We start from the raw sequence: 20,342 nt of genomic DNA, 5'->3' as shown, positions 1-20,342 counted from the left end.
AAATGGAGACATTATCATCTTTGAGTGTTTACAGAAGAGTTGTTTGAAGGGGAATTCCATACCAAAGTACACTTTTTTGGGGGGGAATATTCCAATCTACGTCTGAAGTTATTTTGTATTTATTTTATTTTTTTGCATCCTCATTCCTCCTGTGAAACTGAATATCCACAGTGCTGCTGCGGAGGAGGAACTGAAATGACACTGCCAGGCTTGCAGCAGCATGCAAGCCTGCACACACACACACTGCAAAAAAGTTGAATAGTATTTTTGGGAAATAATAAGGTTATTATTAGCCTATACGTTACCCAAAAGGTTGTTTAACAAAAAGATAAAGAATTTAATAAAGCTAAAGTGCGCGCTCTCGCCGAAGCGCAGCATCAGCACCACCAACCAGCAAGTGATATGCGCGTTCCCGCCCCGGCAGAGGCTGCCCGAGATCCCGGGAAGAGTACTTGGAACTGCGCGAGTTAAAGTTGGTGAAGGCGAGGGGGTGTGAACTGGAGGATGCTATACCGCACCCGGTGGAGGGAGAACAATCAACGATCCATCTAATTAACATATAGACGGAGAAAACGTCTCCTAAAGTGAAGGATGAATTGCAAAGTATTGAGCATAAGCCTTTTATTTTTGGGGTTTCAACATTGCTCATCACGTAAGTCCTGTGAAACAGCAATTATTCATATCTTTATCGTTTGCTATTGTCATATTGACTGTTGTTGCCTAAGCAGCTTGTATAGGAATTAAGGCCTGGTCAGCATATAGGCTATATTGTTTTGGATATATATGTGTGTGTTTTAATTTTTACCATAAAGTTATTTTGTTAAATGAATTAACAAGGAGGTGAAAATAACCCTGGAGGGCAAAATGCAGGTGCTTGAAGGGCAGCAGCACATGCCACATGCTAAACACATTGGTTTTAGAATTACGGTTTAAGTGCCCGCGTACACATCATTCCGCTAAAAAGCATTGTTTTCTGACACTAAAGTGTATCCGATAACTATAAAGAACAAATGTAGACGGGTTGAGGCTGAGCTCAACGCGCGCACGCATTGCTGATCATGATCGCATCGCACTGTTCTGAGCTGTCTGCATTGCGGTGCTTTCTAGTGCCAGCAAGCAAGTTTCTGCAGCACAATATGACTCGCATCCGCTGTGCTGTGGCTGAAACTGAAAGTCTTGTTGCTTTAACATAAAACATGATAATCTGCCGCAGCACGGAGATTGTTCTGAATGTTGGAACGCGCTGTGGATATTTTCAAAGTAGGAACAGAGACAGAGAGAGAAGGGCTAACCTGTCCTGCATGCTGTCGCGTGTGGGACCACCCCACTGCAGTACTTTTGTCAGACCGAGTGTGCTGTACAGTGCAGCACGCACCTGTCCACAAATAGATTCGTGATATAGCATACACATGACGGAGCAGAAAAATACCCGAGTCATCATGATCAATCAGGCGCCCTATAGCGAATGTAAACGCTGTAGAGAGGTGTGGCAGTGTTTGCATCAAAATGGCAAATGGTTTCTTTTAGAACGGCGTTTGCATAGCCCATCTGCCCATGTATGCTATTAATTATGCTTAATCATATCACTAAGCCCTGTGCCAGACGTCAATGCCACGTGGAGGACCTTATATAATTGATTATATAGGCAGCCAATACTGTGCCATGCATGACTCATTAGCTTTACATCAGCTGGACAAGCATGCGTGACATCACTAAGGCCTATAATGTTTAAAGTGCATTGATTAGAGCTGATTAGTGATTACTTACAGCTGACAGGGCACCTAATAACAAAGGTGATTTCTCAAGGGCAATAAAGAAGATGAATATTCCCTGTCCTTTTTTCCACCCTTACCAAAAACTGAACTTTTACACGCCTCTTTCTCTGCTCACATGGAGCTGGGGTTCATCACAGCAGAGCTAAACAGTAATGTGGTTATAGTGACATCATGGCTACCAAACTGGGTATTTGGTTAGTGTGATAAGGGTTTGACACTTTGACACACTGTTTGAGACTATATAGGTGGTGGCAAATTTACTTTAGGCAATTAATTGTAACTTACCGTAGGCCTATGTCACACCCTACATTATGTTTTGTAAATGCTATCTAATTTAGCACTTGAAATGCCCGTGAAATGCTCCTATTATATAATATGGTTTATCATAATGGTGGTGTGTAGCCTACCGTAGGATATGCAGGACTTATAGTAAGTGCCAGTAGCAGCCAGTGCCCCATTAAAGGGCCCAAGGCCAGCCCATTTGTAAATGTGCTGTGTAAACGCCGGGGCACAGTGGAGCTGTGCCAAATAAAAATGGAGCTTTCAGGACAGGTCCCAGAGTGAATGTATGGTGTGCAAGCTTTTCTCTCTCTGTGTGTGTGTGTGTGTGTGTGTGTGTGTGTGTGTGTGTGTGTGTGTGTGTGTGTGTGTGTGTGTGTGTGTGTGTGTGTGTGTGTACAAACATGCATATGGTATGTTCTTAATAATGAATACTGTACAGGCGGAAGTTGCATATGATTTCAACTGTTCTTTCTCCCTCGCCCTCTGTTTATGCAGTCCTCTCACTTCTCTCCTTTATCTGCTCACTTCCTGCCATAACTTGCGTGTGTGTGTGTGTGTGTGTGTGTGTGTGTGTGTGTGTGCGCGCGTGCGACTGTGCACACATGCATGCTTGTTTGTCATTGTCACTGTGTGAGACTCTGAGGCAAACAGGCAGGTCTATGTGAGGGGAAATGATATGATGTGAAGGAGGGACGAGATGCTGCATGTGGAAACCTCACTATTCTATTCTGGAATCTGATTTGTACTTTGTTGTACGACAGACCATACATTACACACATTAGACAGAAGACTGAACAATTGTGTCCGTGCATGGCAAAGACTAGCTCTGATCCATAGCTCTAATGCCGTTGCCGTTGCTATGTTACCGATAACCAATTCAAAGGCGGGTTGTGTCATTAGAAAGCCTACTTTCTTTAGTGGAAGCTAGCCTCGGTCCCAGGCTTACTTATCTGCGAAAAGAAAAGCCTGGTCACAACGTAAGGCAGAGAAGCTATCGGCGGATGTATCCTCAAATGTATTTCCCCCGGATACAGTATTTTCCCGACCAATCACAACACTTGAGCACCGATTTGTAAAGCATCAACGTCATTTCCTTGGGCTCAGAGTGCTTCCACTAAGGAAAGTAGGCTTTTTAATGACACAACCCGCCTTTGTTTTGGTGAGCAGCAAAAACGTTATTTTTATTTACACTAAAGACGACAGGCTGGTCTGCATTTAAGCGAGCCCCGGAAGTCATCGGTAACATAGCTCTAAATGCAACAGCATTAGAACCAAATGGACCATATGGGTCCATTTGAACACTCTCAGAGTCATTCAGGGCTAGCTCTGTATGTCTGTGGCAATAATGGAAATTTGGAAAAATAATTCCACCACAAGGCGGCATTGCAATGACCCCTGACTGAACCTCCAGAGACGTGTGCCCGTGGTAAGATGTTTTGCACACCTTGCCGGTGGCACCCAGACACTCCCTTCTGTAACGCCCGACTTCACATGAATAATTCAAACAAACCTTGCAGGCTGATTGCCTGTAGGGTGAATGAAACGTGGTTCCGTGTCGTGTAGAGCCGGCTCTGTGCATACAGGGTACACACTAACAAACGTGTTCGCCTGGATGAGACAGCCAACCCTACAGTGTTCCCAGAATGATGAGTCAGCAAGACTGGCTCTACGGCTATTCACACTTCACAGCCCCACCGTTTCCCAGAGCCCCTTAATGATGTATGGAAGATGAGCTAGCACTGTTATGCAGATGGGGAGAGGGAGAGAGAGAGAGAGAGAGAGAGAGAGAGAGAGAGCGAGAGAGAGAGCGAGAGAGAAAGAGAGGGGGGGTGTAGAATGTTCTAATGTTTTAAGCTTCAGGTAACTACTGTAGTCTGTGACGTGACAGACAACGCCTACTTGAAATGTCTATTATGTATCTCTGTGAGAGAGATACAGTAGCTAGAGGGAGAGTGAGTGAGAGCTTGAAAGCTTGAGAGAGAGAGAGAGAGAGAGAGAGAGAGAGAGAGAGAGAGAGAGAGATGAGAGCAAGGGAATGAGGAGTGGATGATTTGGTGAAGAGACTGACTGGGAATGAAGGAGGGAGGGGAGAGAGAGTAGGCAGATGAGAGCAAGAGAATGAGGAGTGGATGATTTGGTGAAGAGACAATGACTGGGAATGGAGAGGAGAGAGAGAGAGAGAGATGTTGGATCATTGGATGGGAGGGGAACAGCATGTGACGATGTTAGCATGAGAACTGCGCAAAAGACATGAGTGGCCTCAGTTAACCCGACGTCGTTGGGGTGGGACGAGCTGCAGGATGCTGCCGTTTAAATTCCTCTCAGTCCTCAGACTCCCGGTCCTGCTCACAAGAAGCACTTTAATAAACCTTAAGCCGATAACTAGAAATGTAATTTCCTTGGCCCATTACTGCAATAGGCTTGAAATGGAAAAGCAGGACATCCCTGCATGGTAAAATGTGGACCGTCAGTGGAAAGCCCATTTTTACATTCTCAAGTGAAATTGAGCTATAGTCTCCGTGCCTTTAACGTGTACAGGACAGACGTGGACATTTATAGAGCCAACCTTCACATGGATCAAGGCATCCAGAGACACAGAGTGAAGGTGACATTACCCTGGCTCAGCGTGATGCCGATGCGTCCACTTCAGTGCACTGTACACGCCCCTGCACGAAGGGCGACAGAAGTCAAGAACTCATCTCATGACGACGAGATTTCATTCATCTTCTAAGCGAGGCGGACATGGCAATGAATGCACAACACAAGAAAGTACGAATCACTCGTCGTGTGCATGGGAGTTATAAATAAAGGATCAGTACAGCTGGCCCGATTCATTCATAAATTCTTCCTGGTATAGCTCCTGTAGTCTAGAAAGCTGCACTGCATCCTCGGCCTCACTTTGAGTCCATCTGCAGCCTGCGTTGCCAACTTGTTTCCTGCCAGCAGGAGGTATAGCAGCTTTCAGTGAGCATTGTGATTGCGGGCACAGATAATGATGTGCCACAGCCCTATACTCTGCCATGATAAACAACCACAGATGCACGAGTAGCTAGCTGGGGCAAGTCAAGTATAGACAGCTTGTTTTAAAGCACATTTTAAAAGAAATATGTTGACCAAAGAGCAGTACAATGAAGACAAGTCAAATCGGTAAAAACATAGCTAATATTAACCACTTAAACGTTGTTGTATATGTCAATAGATTTTCCCTCAATATTCGTCTATTTTCACCATTATTGTGACGTGCCCAAATAGGGAAGCAAGGGTTCATGTGGTTAAAAATGTAATAAGATGCATAAAATAGATCTAAAATAAAACATGATAAACAATTAGTCATGTCTTATATTATGGAAAAAAAACAGTGTATGAAGATGAGATGCAAGTGTTGATTGATGTGAAAGACTTTATGCAAGCTGTAAACGGAGCTATCCTCACTTCTGTACCTGGATCTATAACAAAGTTCACAAAGAAACATAAGATTAAAAAAATATTACAATTTGCCACCACAAAAATTACTCTGGAAGACATGTTTTGTCTTCTCTGTCCTGTCTAGTCACTGTAAACCACAGCTTAATGCAGCTCATTGCTTATATATAATACCATTAGGGTTATTATATAGAGACCGTGTTATCGTGCAGCTCTAAATCGAGACATTGGACATTTATGTGTGGCAATGACAAAAAGAAGATTAGGATTACAGTCAATTGTAATTGCATGCCGGTGGGAGAATGGGCCCGAGCAGATGGCTGGTGATGGTGTGATGTGATTTATTATTCTCTTCTCTATCGGTTCAATAAGCATACTGTACATAGGATAAGACCATCGCTCTGCTGTATACCGTTTTATTTCCCACAAATCAGCAGACATAAACCCTTGCACAACAACAGAGGCACAACAGACAGAGATAGTATACTGTATACACAAAAACTCTGTATGGTCTTGCACGTCAAGAAGCTCAACATACAGGCCCATTTTGTGCATGTGTTGTGGCAAGGAAGGGAAATGAGCTGTGATGCATTTACTTGATACAGTCATTTATATCCGAGACATTAGTAATGGCGTAAGACCGCTTCCACTGCATTGCAGCTGATCTCACCCTCCGCACCAAAGTAGAAATGAAGTCATTAGGATGGATTATGTGATATATCTACTGACTGTCTGAGGCGTGGGTTTAAGATTGTTAGTCCTTAGGATTAATAGTCACTGGTCGACCTCCTCAAACTTGTATAAGCTTCAGGAACTTATATAAGCAATAGCACTGTGGAAGGTGAATCTCTGAGTGCTCAAGTAGAACATATAGATGCTTTTGCCTCCCTTCTAAACTGATTGCCATACTGTTGATAGTATACTCACATTTGTTACGGGAACCCGGTTTGGTGTTTTAACTATAAGCACTATGTTATACTTTAGCTATTGAAAAATACCAAATCTACAAGCTCATAGTGCGCCACCGAGTGGTGCGCTACGAGCTTGTAGGTCTGCTATTTTTTTTTAATCGTAAAAATGCGGCACACATCTTTGAATATATATTCTTTCAGAGCGAACGTTTTCTTTTTTTCGACGTCAGGCGTAAATGTAAAAGTAAAAGTATCAATACTGCAATATAGAACTACTCCGTTACAAGTAAAAGTTAAGTATTAGCATGACAATGTACTTAAAGTACCAAAGGTAGAAAGTACTCATGCAGAATGTCCTTTCAATCATTTGAAAATAGCAGATCTACAAGCTGACAATGCATCACATCGCTTGTAGATTGGCTATTTTCAAATGGCCGGAATGTATATAGGGCTGAAGTGGGTGTCAAAATCAGGCATAATCAAAATCGACAAGTAACTAGTAACTAAAATTTGCCTCTGAGATGTAATGGAGTAGAGGTAAAAGTATTGGAAATTGGAAATACTCAAGTAAAGTACAAATGCTCAAAATTGTACCCAAGTACAGTACTTAAGTAAATGTACGTATAGTTACTTTCCACCACTGCTTATCAAATGAGAAAGCTGTACCAGGCATTGTTTCTCAGACATGTATCTCGTCAAAACAGTAACAAACGAAACGGTGTTCTGTATTCTCAGAATTCCTGTGTGTATTGACTCACTCCTCTCATTCCTGTGTGTATTGACTCACTCCTCTCTTCTCTCCCTTGTTGATGGAAGTTGAGGAAAGATGTGTTGAGCCCCTGGTTTCTGGGCTCTATTCCAACTCCTTCCTGGCATCCTCCCGATATAACTTCCTGTATTCTGCCAACTTTGCCAAACTTTACGGTAAGTCCATTTTCATGTTACAAAATGCATAGTGAATGTTCAGCCATCGGACAGCGTTGGTAAAGGAAACACTATAGACACTATTAAGCTGTGAATGTCCTCCTACCCGATCCTTAACCTCACCAAAACTAAACTTAACCTGTGCCTGAACCACATGCAAGCTACAACCACGCGAGTGCCCCCGGGCCAATCAAATAGCGTAAAAATTCATCTCATCAGCACATGGAGAATATTTTATATATAATATTACACATCATAATGTACGTACTTCTAATCTTAATGTACTCCACACGCCTGTGTGTGTGCGTGTGCACACGTGTGTGTGTGTTCTCATCTCCAGGGAGCAGTGGTTGGTCCCCATCCCTCAGTGACAGGCAGCCATGGCTCCAGATAGACCTGAAGAGGAAGTACAGGCTGGTGGCCATCGCCACGCAGGGCACCTTCAACTCCTTCGACTGGGTCTCCAAGTACACGCTGCTGTATGGAGACCGGCCCGACGCCTGGACGCCCTACGTCATGAAGGGGGGCAACTCGGTGGGTTCTTCCACAAAGGGAGAGCAGAGTTTCGGACCGTACAGACGTAAACAAAGTTAGGGGCCGGCCATAGCTGAGTGGTATAGTGAGCTGCCTGGGGAACCAGAGCCCCTGGTATACGATTCCAGGCCAGGCCAGCAATGTGTCAATGTGTGTCCCTGAGCAAGACCCTTAAACCCTACTTGCTCCCCGAGCACCGTAGAATCCAATGGCTGCTCACTGCTCCTTAGTTGTTAGTTGTGACAAAAACACCCCAAAGGAGTGGGGACTATTCTAATCCGATGTGACAGGACTTTACAACATTCATTCAGATTTTGATCCATGCCATAAAAAGTGATTTTGCATGCTATTTACATTCATTCATTCATTGGCAATAAAGACTGGCACAACATGACACAGAACACTCCGTTAGATCTCAGCAATGCCAAGGCTAATCCCTTCGTCTGCTCATCTCCAGCTTCGTAATAAGTAACACCAAGGGATTGAGTCAGTAACGTTACGCAACCCTCTCTCTCGCTCTCTCTCTCTCTCTCTCTGTGTGCGCGCAGACAATGCCTGGAAACTGGAACTACTATCAGGTGAAGAGGAATGTCTTCCACTATGCCTTCACTGCTAAACACGTTCGCCTGCTGCCTTTGGCATGGAACACCGAGAATGGAGGGAAGATTGGCGTGAGGCTTGAGCTGTTTGGCTGTCCCTATGGTAAATATGTGTGGTCATAGTGATGGGGGAATTAAACACCATGGGGGGCTCACAGTTACTGATTCATACCAAGTGACAGTGTACACCAGGGTGCCCAAAAGGTAGATCTACCAGTAGATCACAAAGGCTGTGCCGGTATAGATCACAGCATGGCATGGTCCTAAAATATATATAATTTAAATAGGCTATTTATAAAAAATAACTTTTGGGAGCTGACACTTGAGTTAAGGTGACTTTGTCAGCTCAAACAATACTTTGTTTTCAAGATTGTTGGGCAGCCACAGACTTCAGGACTCAGTAGCATTACAAAGTAGCATTAAACAAAGGGAAAAAAACAATTCCATTTCCCCCTCTATTTCCCCATTCCAAGTGTGTTTGACGCCAGCAACGCTATTCCAACGCCCCTTTACATTTTTAAACAAATTTCAGCAATGGGATCATATTCTTTTTGGTGGGTAGATCTTGTTGAGCTGGTCATTTTGAAAGTGGCTCTCAAGTCAAAAAAGTGTGGGCACCCCTGTAATTATACCATTGCTGAAAAATTGTTTAAATATGTACCTGAGGGGGTATTTGAATGGGAAATTGATGGGGAGAAATGGAATAGGTAGGTACTTTTTGTATTTAATTTGTAATGCCACCACAGACGGCAACACTCATCAAGCAATCAAGTCACCACAATTTGAATTTGAATTAAATATTATTGGGTTATTATATACCGGTCCTTGAATATTGAATATTATCTGTGTTTCCAGACTCGTATGTCATGCAGTGCAACGGGGACGACTCGGTAGCCTACATGTTCCCAGGGAAGAGGTCCCGCACTCTGCAGGACCACTACGCCATCAACTTCAAGACCCTGGAGCAGGATGGTCTGCTCCTGCACAGTGAAGGTGTTCAGGGAGACCTGCTCTCGTTGGAACTGAAGAAAGGACGTCTCTACCTCCACATCAGCTTAGGTCAGTGAGTCAAACACCTCCTTACGTCTATTTGCCATAGACGCACGCGCGCGCACACGCGTGCACACAAAGACAGAAACGTGTGCAGCTGCCGTTCATTTCAGCTGATTGTCTTTGAAGTGAAAAATGCAGGCAACGAGCCATCATTAACTGTGTGTGTGCCTGGTGTGTGAGAGGGGCAGGGGAGCAGGCCTGAGGCAGCAGAGGCAAGAATTAGCTTGGATATCCATTGTCTGCTGTGCTTCTCGAGCCCACCCTGTTTCTTCAGGAACAATATTTTCTACTTTCTGTTGCTACCGTTAGTCATGGCTGCCAGTTCCCACCTGATGTTGTGTGGGAGTCCTGATCTGTTTCAGATTGTGCTGAATAACCGTAATAGTTAGTTTGCACAACAAGACGTGCAGTTCATCAGGTCTGCCCAATGATCCAAAGAACATGATGCGATCTCCCACCATGCAGCAACAGCACATCTTATGTTGAACATGGGCCAGAATTCCCTCTGGGCTCTAGAATGAATTTCCACAGATCAGTGAAGTTCTTCCTGTTACCACCCCTGTGGTGGTATGGAACGCGTGTGTCGAATATGATGTCACGATCTGTCTGTTGTATATCTTTTATTGTGTAGTTATGTTCCTAGTGTTTCCTGTCTACTCTATTTGTTACTACCTGTCTTGTCTCTACCCTGATTGCTAACTTGAGTCCACCTGTGTCATGTTAGGTTCTCAGCCAATCATGTGGTGTTTGTAGTTATTGTTTCACCTGTGTGTAGTGAGTCTGTGTCTATTTAAGTCTCCCTATGTTCAGTGTTTCCTTGCTAGATTATAAGTTATTGTTACGTTGTGTTCCTGCCTGTATACCTGTTAATAAATACTGGACTTGATCTGCCTGCCTGCCGTGTTCTGCTTCTGGGTCCTCACCTGACACGCACCGTGACAGTATAATCTAGCCATAAAATGGACCCAGCAGAACAGAAACTATTTCAGCTAAAGGTGGATGAATTTGAGAATGCTGTGTCTTGCCTCATCACATCAGCTCCCAATCAGCGTGCTGACATTGAAAGTAGGATTTCTACCCAGCAGCTATGGTTAAAGGAGCGGCCATGGGTGAGCCACTTTGTGCCTCACCTTAACATTGTCTGTGAGAGGCTAAAAGATTTCCGTCATTCCACCCCTGTCACCCCTGCTTCCCAGCCTGCTCCTCCTGTCAGACTCGGGGTCATGTTCCTGCAGCCTGCCTGCCCCAAGTCTTCCCCACTGAAGACGGAATCAGTGAGCCTGCTGCACTATTTTAGTAGCAAGGTTAAGATTCCTACCTATACTGAGCTGCTAGACCCCTCTCCTTCTGATGCACAGTTGGGTTCTCGCAAGAGGCCTGGTCGTCGTCGTTCCCGGCGCCACCCGCGTCCCTCACCGCGCAGCGCCCCAGAACCTGCTCTGCTCGGCGCTTCAGAACCTACTCTGCTTGGCGCTTCAGAACCTGCTCTGCTCGGCGCTTCAGAACCTACTCTGCTCGGCGCTTCAGAACCTGCTCTGCTCGGCGCTTCAGAACCTACTCTGCTCGGCACTTCAGAACTTGCTCTGCTCAGCGCTCCTAAACCGATGCTACTCAGCTCTCCAGAGCCCACATTTTCCAACGTCCAAGAGCCCTCTCTGTTGCCCAGTGACACAGAGGCTCCGCCCGGTATCACTGAGGCAGTACTTCAGCTCGGTGCCACAGAGACTGTGCTACAGCCTCGCACCACAGAGACTGTGCTGCAGCCCAGTGGCGCTACAGACCATCAACCCGCCATCTCTGCTGATGACCCACCTGAGATCATCGCCGTTCGCCCCAAGCTCTCTTCAGCAGTCTGTATTAATGACTTTCAGCCCTCACCTAACCCTATATGTACTCCAGTTCTTAGTCGTGTTCAGAGCCCTGTCCCTAGCCCTCCTGTTCTGAAGGTCACAAACTCTCATGTTCCTCAGTTCATCAGTCCTCCTGTTTCTCAGGTACATAACACTCTCTTTCCCCAGTTTGCTAGCCCTCCCAGGCCCCCCGCCCCACCTAATTGTTTGTCTGCCTGTGTGAGTGCCAGTCTGTCTGCAAGCCTTTTTGTTTGTCAGTCTACTCCCCGGTCCTCCAGTATTCTTTCTGACCTATCTACCTACTTGTCTCTATGTAATGTCGCCTGTTTGTCTGCCTGCCTACCCATCTGTTTGTTCACTTGTCTGTACCTCGGTCTTTCTCACCTTTTCTCAACCTGGTTGTCTGTATGTCTGTCTGCCTGTCTGAATGTGTGTCTGCCTGCATGTTTGTCTGTGTGTCTCCCTATCGGTTAGTCTGTTTGTTTTGGGGCCCCTGTGTTTAACTTTTTGTCTTGCCCTAGCTGCCCTAAGTATGTTTTGTCCAGTGTTTGTTTTGTCCCAACTTCTTTTGAGCTTGTAGATCTGTTATTTTTGCTTTTGTCCTACCTGTTCTGTTCTGTGCCCAAGTATTTTGTGTAGCCCCTGAACCCTCCTTCCGACTCCCCTCCACCCACCCTGCTAAGTATTGTGTTGTTGTTTTTTTGAATGTCTGGGATCCATTCCTTGGGGGGAGGTACTGTCACGATCTGTCTGTTGTATATCTTTTATTGTGTAGTTATGTTCCTAGTGTTTCCTGTCTACTCTATTTGTTACTACCTGTCTTGTCTCTACCCTGATTGCTAACTTGAGTCCACCTGTGTCATGTTAGGTTCTCAGCCAATCATGTGGTGTTTGTAGTTATTGTTTCACCTGTGTGTAGTGAGTCTGTGTCTATTTAAGTCTCCCTATGTTCAGTGTTTCCTTGCTAGATTATAAGTTATTGTTACGTTGTGTTCCTGCCTGTATACCTGTTAATAAATACTGGACTTGATCTGCCTGCCTGCCGTGTTCTGCTTCTGGGTCCTCACCTGACACGCACCGTGACATATGAAGTCGGTGGGGCAAACGATTCTCGAGTTACGTGGATTACACACAGACAGACAGACAGACAGAGACTTGGTGCATTTATAGATAGATACTGTAGATAGATGTAGATTAGAAAGATTGATATAGATAATATGTGTGCAAATCGGCAATTTTTGTCCTACACAAACATTAAATTCCCATTGACAATGGAGAATTTACGTCATATGTGTCTGATCAAATCAGCTGTCTATTTTCGTCCTACACGAAGATTAAATTCCCATCGGCAATGAATGGAGAATTTTACGTCATAGTGTCTGAGCAAATAGACATGTTTTAAAAATCTCTAGGTCCCCAATCTCTGTAAAGTTCACGTTGATAATTTAACTCTGACAATGTGTACTAATGGAACTACCATAGGCTGTTTTGTATTTAGATTGCTTTTTGTCCAGGTTAGGGAAAAACAGTAATTGAATATGGTTCAAGCTTGACTGGTCTCCTGCTGCAAGTATATCAGATTAGCCATTAAAAAAAACAAAAAACATGTTCAAAGATATAATACATTTTCTTACATCTGGCAATAGGTTGGCTGTGTTTGTGATTTAGGGACAGTATCTGGTCCATCAGAGGCCAGATAATAAGATTTCAGTCTAAAGCCTGTCCCTTTGGTGTGGTTTGAAGGCAGATTGAGGGACACAAAAGGTTGACACAAAGCAGACTGCCATGCTCATCCTCGCTGTGCAGCCAAAATAGACAAAAACTAATAGTGCTTGGAGAAAAGTACAGTATAAGCCTTGCCGTGGGCATGAACCCATCTCCTGTTTCTGTAGCGTGTGGCAGCTTGATGTACAAACCCACCAGGTTTATGGAGGGTTTCACAGCTTTCACGATAATGTTGAGAGAGTGAAATATCACACCTTATGTGATGCATCCATCTATAAACAGGGACACAATATCTGGCAAAATAGGAAACTGCAGTGGTGGGGTTCTCCAGAATCGAAAATGTTCTGCAAATGGAAGTCATCCATCTCTGGTCTGCGAGAAGCTGAGCTGGTTTGTCTGAATATGTGAATGGATGGAGTCATTAAGTCACCGTTTTCTGTGGGAGGCGATCTCAGCAACACCAAATTGACGATGGCTGAATCTCTGCCTATACTATGGGTTCCATTTTTCCCTCGAGTACTTTTTAGTTTCCTTCTCGATTAGGATAAGTATGTTTGCTTATTATTAAACAGCACAGTGCACAGGCTAGCATGTTTGTTTCTGTGGTATTGTAGGAACTAGGAAGCAGTGGTCAAGAGGTGCACGCACATCCACACATTGTAACGGCTGCAGGATCCAAAAGAATAACTAAGAAAGGAAAGGGGAGATCCACACACCGTTTTAAAAGCTCCCAAAAGTATTTTATTGACAACATTACAGAACGGAAAACAGGGGCCTTCGTCAGGTATGACGCTCTGTTCTCAATAGTATTTTTAGGGACTTTTAAAAACGGTGTGCGGATATCTCCTCTTTCATTTCATTGCAGGATCCAGCACAGTGCACAAGATAGACGGGCGCACCACGCTGACAGCTGGGAACATCCTGGATGATCAGCACTGGCACTACGTGACCGTCAAGCGCCACGGCCGGCAGGTCAACCTCACGGTCGACAGCCAGACAGTGACCGGCATCACCAACGGAGAGTTCACCTATCTGGACCTGGACAAACAGGTACAGTTCACTAGCTAGTTCACCTATCTGGACCTGGTAGCCATGTAAACACATTTACTCTGCCTGGACACTGGACCTGGACTCAGGTAGCCATGTAAACACATTTACTCTGCCCTTGGAAAATCCTCTATTCATGAAAGCAAGCGAAGACATGACCTACACATCCGACACGATAGTGAGGGGTTTATAAAACGTGTTGAACCTGATGCTATCAGGCGTTTGTTAACACTCTTATCATTCGCGCGGGTTGTTTACTTTCCTGCTGCCGCAGCCAATATTATGTCATGCGGTCCTAGTTACAATGTCTGAGTGTCCATTTAACTCTAAGAGTGTACACATGAATCCTTTGGTCCTCATTCACAACGGCGTTTACGCTCATAACGTTACGTAACGTGAGCGGACAGGCATTTACGTGGATTCCCACATTAATTCGGAATTCATGGACATGACCGTGAACTTGACGCTGACGTTGGTTGGTCGGAAACTCCGCAAGATCCTCCGCCACCTCTGTAGGTGGCGTACACGTTTGCGTAGATTTATTCAGAAGGCTTTAGTCTTCATGCTGAATCAATAAATAGTTCCCAAATCTCAGATAAAATATGTAGGCACGTGTCCCCAACATTGGTCGATCAGCACATAAAAAAATGATAGCCTATATATAAAAGCAGAGTGCACTTGTATGCACTTGTATGCCTAAATGCATGCATTCTAGAGGCAAGTTAGCCTAGAGTCCCATACAGAAACTGCCCCCGCAAGCACACCTTTTTATTTATTTATTAGGATATTTCTATCATGCGCGATTGGGGCTGCTCACTCGGCAGCCTTCTACTCGAAGTGCAACGGTTGTGAGCTTGTAGATCGGCTCTCGCGGACTCGCGCTGCATGTTAAAAAACAAACTCAGAGTCACAATTATAATAACATGTACACTTATCTGCATTCTGCACTGTACGAATCCAACATTGTTTAGTGTAGTAATGCATGCAGTAGGGCCTATTGAAATTGTTTTGTTACGGACTCCGTATTGTCGGTGTGTGTGTGTGTGTGTGTGTGTGTGTGTGTGGGGGGGGGGGGGCAGACAGCAGCATGCTGCCGAACCGATTCACATTGGAAAATGAATCGGTTTTCATCTATAAAAAATAGAAGACCACATTAGCCTAATGAATGGCATCAGCGTGTTTGAAAGTTGGCCAGTCATATCATAGTTTTAAGCAGAGGCGCAGCCAGAAAGGAGATTCTAGATGGGCCTCACAATGGCCAGGTGGGCCGGCACGGCTTTGTGTCCATTTGTACACTCTCATAATGAAATGAACACCCACGATTCTACCATGCAGGGCTTATTTTTGAAGCTACTGTTTTCATTGGGCCACTTTGAGGATTTTAGAAAGCCCTTAGTTGCACTGTAAATAAGCTACGGTAAAAGCGCACAAACGTTCTTCTTTCCTGCCTTGATCTCCTTACACACCAGAACCCAATACCAACCACCAACCCTTTTCTCGCCTTTCTTTGTTTTCTTGGAATGGGAACTAACTATGCACAAAAACGAATTTCATCCACTATTTTACTTGTAAAACTGTGATAATACAGATGATTTGGTTTGGTTCAGGTATTGGCACGTATAGTGTTTAAAACTTCACGAGGATAATTTGATAGTGTGATCAAATATTTAATCACATCACATTTAAATACTTAATTATATTGGTTTAACGGAAAACAACTATTTGTCCCATTTGTGGTGAAGAACTCTGTGATAATGGTCTTAATTTGGATGTCTGACCACTTGACCGCCCGTCTTGCAGTTATCTGTGGGTGGCTGGATCGAGAACAACACGCCCCACCTCCCCACCATGCCAAACTTCCAGGGCTGCTTGGAGAATGTCTTCATCAACGGGAACAACATCATCGACATGGCTGAAAATGAAGAGCCTGAGATCCGCATCCCGCGAAAGGTACAACATTTCCTTTTATACATTTTAAAACGTGTGAACTTAGTCATTCATCTGCACAATGAGTACTTTCTACTTTTGGTACTTTAAGTACATTTTAATACACATACTTTTGCTTTTACTCAAGTATTATTTTTATTCCAGACTTTTACAAGTTGTAACGGGAGTATTTCTTCATTGCAGTATTGATACTAATTTAACTTAAGTAAAACATTGAGTACTTTCCAGTGTAAGAAAGAAAGCAAAAATTTCACCGTCATTTTTTTAAATTTATTTTTCTATTTTCTCCTTCTCCTCAGAAAAAGATGCATTACGCCTGCCGCGACCTTCTACGCAAACCCATGACCTTTGCCGGGCCCAACAACTTCCTGCAGGTTCCGGGCTACTTCAGGAAGCCCAATCTGTTTGTCAAGTTCAAGTTCCGCTCCTGGGACTACACAGGGCTGCTGATGTTCACACGCTTCGCTGACGACCTGGGCGCTCTGGAGCTGGGTCTGAGCGAGGGACAGGTCAACGTCACCATATTTCAGCCTGGCAAGAAGAAACTGCAGTTTGCTGCAGGTGGGCCGTCTGCACTTTGACTTGGTGTAAAAATCTGATTTTTGAGCTAAAACGTGTACTATTGAATGCTACCACTTCAGCAACACAGTCTCACCCAAACACGGTGAAATAAGAATAACAGTAACACATCGTACATATTACACTGAAACCCTCCCCATAGACCGTGACAGAGGGGCGCCGTCTCAAGCAAACGTGAGCCACAAGAGCCACCAACAAGCGAGCTAAAACGAGCGAGTTGCCGTGGCAAACGTTGCGAAGTTCGCACAGAATCGTAAATAATGTCAGCCCGTTCTTAGCCAAACACGGTGAAATAGCACAGCTTGGCAATTCCGTCAACTGAATGACGGCTACCGTCTTGTTTTTAGGATACAGACTGAAATACGGTCTTGTTTTTAGGATACAGACTGAAATACTGTCTTGTTTTTAGGATACAGACTGAAATACGGTCTTGTTTTTAGGATACAGACTGAAATACTGTCTTGTTTTTAGGATACAGACTGAAATACTGTCTTGTTTTTAGGATACAGACTGAAATACTGTCTTGTTTTTAGAATACAGACTTAAATACTGTCTTGTTTTTAGGATACAGACTGAAATACTGTCTTGTTTTTAGGATACAGACTGAAATACTGTCTTGTTTTTAGGATATAGACTGAAATACTGTCTTGTTTTTAGGATACAGACTGAATGGCGGCTTCTGTCTTGTTTTTAGGATACAGACTGAATGACGGCTACTGTCTTGTTTTTAGGATACAGACTGAAATACTGTCTTGTTTTTAAGATACAGACTGAAATACCGTCTTGTTTTTAGGATACAGACTGAAATACCGTCTTGTTTTTAGGATACAGACTGAATGGCGGCTACTGTCTTGTTTTTAGGATACAGACTGAATGACGGCTACTGTCTTGTTTTTAGGATACAGACTGAAATACTGTCTTGTTTTTAGGATACAGACTGAAATACGGTCTTGTTTTTAGGATACAGACTTAAATACTGTCTTGTTTTTAGGATACAGACTGAATGGCGGCTTCTGTCTTGTTTTTAGGATACAGACTGAATGACGGCTACTGTCTTGTTTTTAGGATACAGACTGAAATACTGTCTTGTTTTTAGGATACAGAGTGAAATACTGTCTTGTTTTTAGGATACAGACTGAAATACCGTCTAGTTTTTAGGATACAGACTGAATGGTGGCTACTGTCTTGTTTTTAGGATACAGACTGAAATACCGTCTTGTTTTTAGGATACAGACTGAATGACGGCTACTGGCACACGGTGGACCTGGCAGCCAGGGACAACCTGATGACACTGACCATCGACGAGGAGGAGGGCTCCCCGCTGAGGATCACCAACCCCTTCACAGTGCGCACAGGAGACCGATACTTCTTTGGAGGTTGACCAGTGCTCATTTTGACAGCAAATTTGTTTTAGCCATAGAATCATAGAATAAAATGTCATTTAGTTTGTCATATTTTAGTTATATCTGAAAAGTTTTAGTTTTAGCCTAGTTTTATTCGACTAGTCTTATTTTAATAATCGATTAAATCTACAGTACGATCGACAACATATTTTGGCGGGCCTTGATGGCGTCGTAATGGCTAATTTTACACTTGCATGCTATAAATAGCCGATCACAAGCTCACAGCGCGCCACAGCGCAACACGTTGCGAGCTTGTAGATCTGCTATTTTCAGAGTGCAACACCCGAGCGCAACCAAACATAAAATGACTTGTCTTTTAGTTCTACTGGATCTCTTCTCCACTAGTTTTTATTTGTTGACGAAATTGTCAATATATTTAGTTTTTGTCATCACACAGTAGCTTCGTTTTAATTCAGTTTTCGTCAGTGGAAAAAGTTGGTCGACTGACATTCTTCGTCATAGTTTAGTCGACACAATCAAACAGTGGTTCGTCTCCCTTTGTCAAAAACAGAATTACTTGTTAACACTTGACTCGACCACCCGGTTTCTGCCACCATGCATCCAGGCTGTCCGAAGACCAACAACACGGTGCTGAGATGTGAGACCAAGCTGAACCACTTCCACGGCTGCATGCAACAGATCTATATCGATAACGAGCAGCTCGACATCGACTTCATCCTGTACCGCGGGTGGGGGCGCTACGCCGAGCTGCTGCTGGGAACGTGTGGCATCGTGGATAGGTAGGAGAGGAGTGTGGGATCCATGGAGCAGAGAGTATCATTAGCCCATCAGTGTCAGGGTCCAGGGATGTATTTACGCGTCATCTTCTTAACCCATTTCTGGGGCGGGAACCCCTGTTGGTGTTTTAAGCATTATGTCACACTTTAGCTATTGAAAAATAGCAGATCTACAAGCTCATAGGGCGGCACCGAGTGCCCCGCTACCAGTCTATGCCCGCTACGAGCCGCGCTACGAGTCAACGATTTTAACTCTAACCTTTGCTTCTGGGGAGGTCCCTGGAACAACATATTTTCAGTTGGGGGTCGGCGGCCTATTTCATATAATTTTTGGGGTCCTTGACATGAAATATTGAGCACCACTGATATAGAAACATAGGTATTTCAGAAAACCGTCATGATTTAGAAAACATTATCTAAATTTCGATGTCAGGTCTAAATGGGTTAAGATAATGGCCTAAGTCGTTTTTTGTGGAAAATTATATTTTTGCCTACAGGTCAGCTCTTCATGACACTAGCCACTTCTGGTAAAACGGCCTATAGAAGTCCTTATTGAAAAGGATCATGCTGTTCCCTGGCTCCATTTTTAGTTAAATGGCCTATCTCAAGAGTGTGACTTATAGGCCATAGTTTGGGCCTAAATCACATTGGGCGTTCACACGGACAGACGCAAAGATACAGTCCAGTGTCCACCATTCATTGTCAATGGAAGCCAGAGACATGATGATGCAAAGACGCAATGATGCATGTAGCTGACAGCAACGCAGATTATGCGATCTTTGCGTCTGCCTGTGTGAAGTGTGAACGCAACATTAGGCCAAACAATGTGCCCAAGTCAAAATAGAAATTGGCCCAAGCCATTTCATCCTCTTATGTTACATAACTGACAGTGATATTTTTATGTCAATAGTCATATGGCTATTATAAACTTTGGGTGAAATGATTAAGAATTACCATACTGATCATTTTTGTATAATCCTTTTCTGATTTCTGAAAAACTTTTAAGAAGGTGATGAAGTAATGTAATAAGACAGATTTATGACCCGCAGTGCTTATGAGCTCATGGTGGGCCTGGCACAGATGTGTGAATTATGTCTGTTTGTTACATTCGGGGTTGATGACACTCCTGTCATCAGCGTTTAGCGAGTTAAGACCACAGCCCTTAAATCCCACATCCCAACGCATAAACCCTGCCCGAGGTCTGGTGCAGCAGACTGCAGAGACACAAAGATCAAAGAGAAAATGGGACGACATGACATGCATGGATGCGGGGGATCTTTGACTCGTCACATAGGAAAAAAATGACATCACTATCTCCACGCTCTCCAACCAAACCTGAAGGCAATTTGTACGTTTTGTTTCCAGATGCACCCCCAACCCGTGTGAACACGAAGGCAGATGCATCCAGTCCTGGGACGACTTCATATGCCTGTGTGAGAACACGGGCTACAAAGGAGAAGTGTGTCACATGTGTGAGTGCCGTACTAATTACCGTACCAGTGGAGAAAGAAGTACTCACATTTAAGTAAAAGTGTAGCAATACCACACTGTAC

General features: G+C 44.1%; 1 protein-coding gene across 1 annotated transcript in view; it reads left to right on the top strand.

Moving 5' to 3' along the window:
- Positions 1–591: 591 nt before the first annotated feature.
- Positions 592–20,342, top strand: part of cntnap1 (contactin associated protein 1) — a gene marked incomplete at its 5' end in the record, with an annotated part of 30,692 nt that continues 10,941 nt past the window's right edge. The window contains 11 exons of the mRNA XM_080775657.1: positions 592–652; positions 7,208–7,315; positions 7,656–7,849; positions 8,398–8,551; positions 9,304–9,507; positions 13,942–14,126; positions 15,924–16,073; positions 16,370–16,631; positions 17,876–18,025; positions 18,618–18,792; positions 20,155–20,261. Coding sequence (XP_080631783.1) covers positions 592–652; positions 7,208–7,315; positions 7,656–7,849; positions 8,398–8,551; positions 9,304–9,507; positions 13,942–14,126; positions 15,924–16,073; positions 16,370–16,631; positions 17,876–18,025; positions 18,618–18,792; positions 20,155–20,261 — 1,750 coding nt within the window. The remainder of the gene's footprint in view (positions 653–7,207; positions 7,316–7,655; positions 7,850–8,397; positions 8,552–9,303; positions 9,508–13,941; positions 14,127–15,923; positions 16,074–16,369; positions 16,632–17,875; positions 18,026–18,617; positions 18,793–20,154; positions 20,262–20,342) is intronic.

The sequence above is a fragment of the Protomyctophum bolini genome, assembly GCF_963924005.1.
Source record: "Protomyctophum bolini genome assembly, chromosome: 11".
NCBI lineage: Eukaryota > Metazoa > Chordata > Actinopteri > Myctophiformes > Myctophidae > Protomyctophum > Protomyctophum bolini.
The sequence above is the reverse complement of the archived record's forward strand: the minus strand, read 5'-3'. Positions and strand labels throughout refer to the sequence as shown.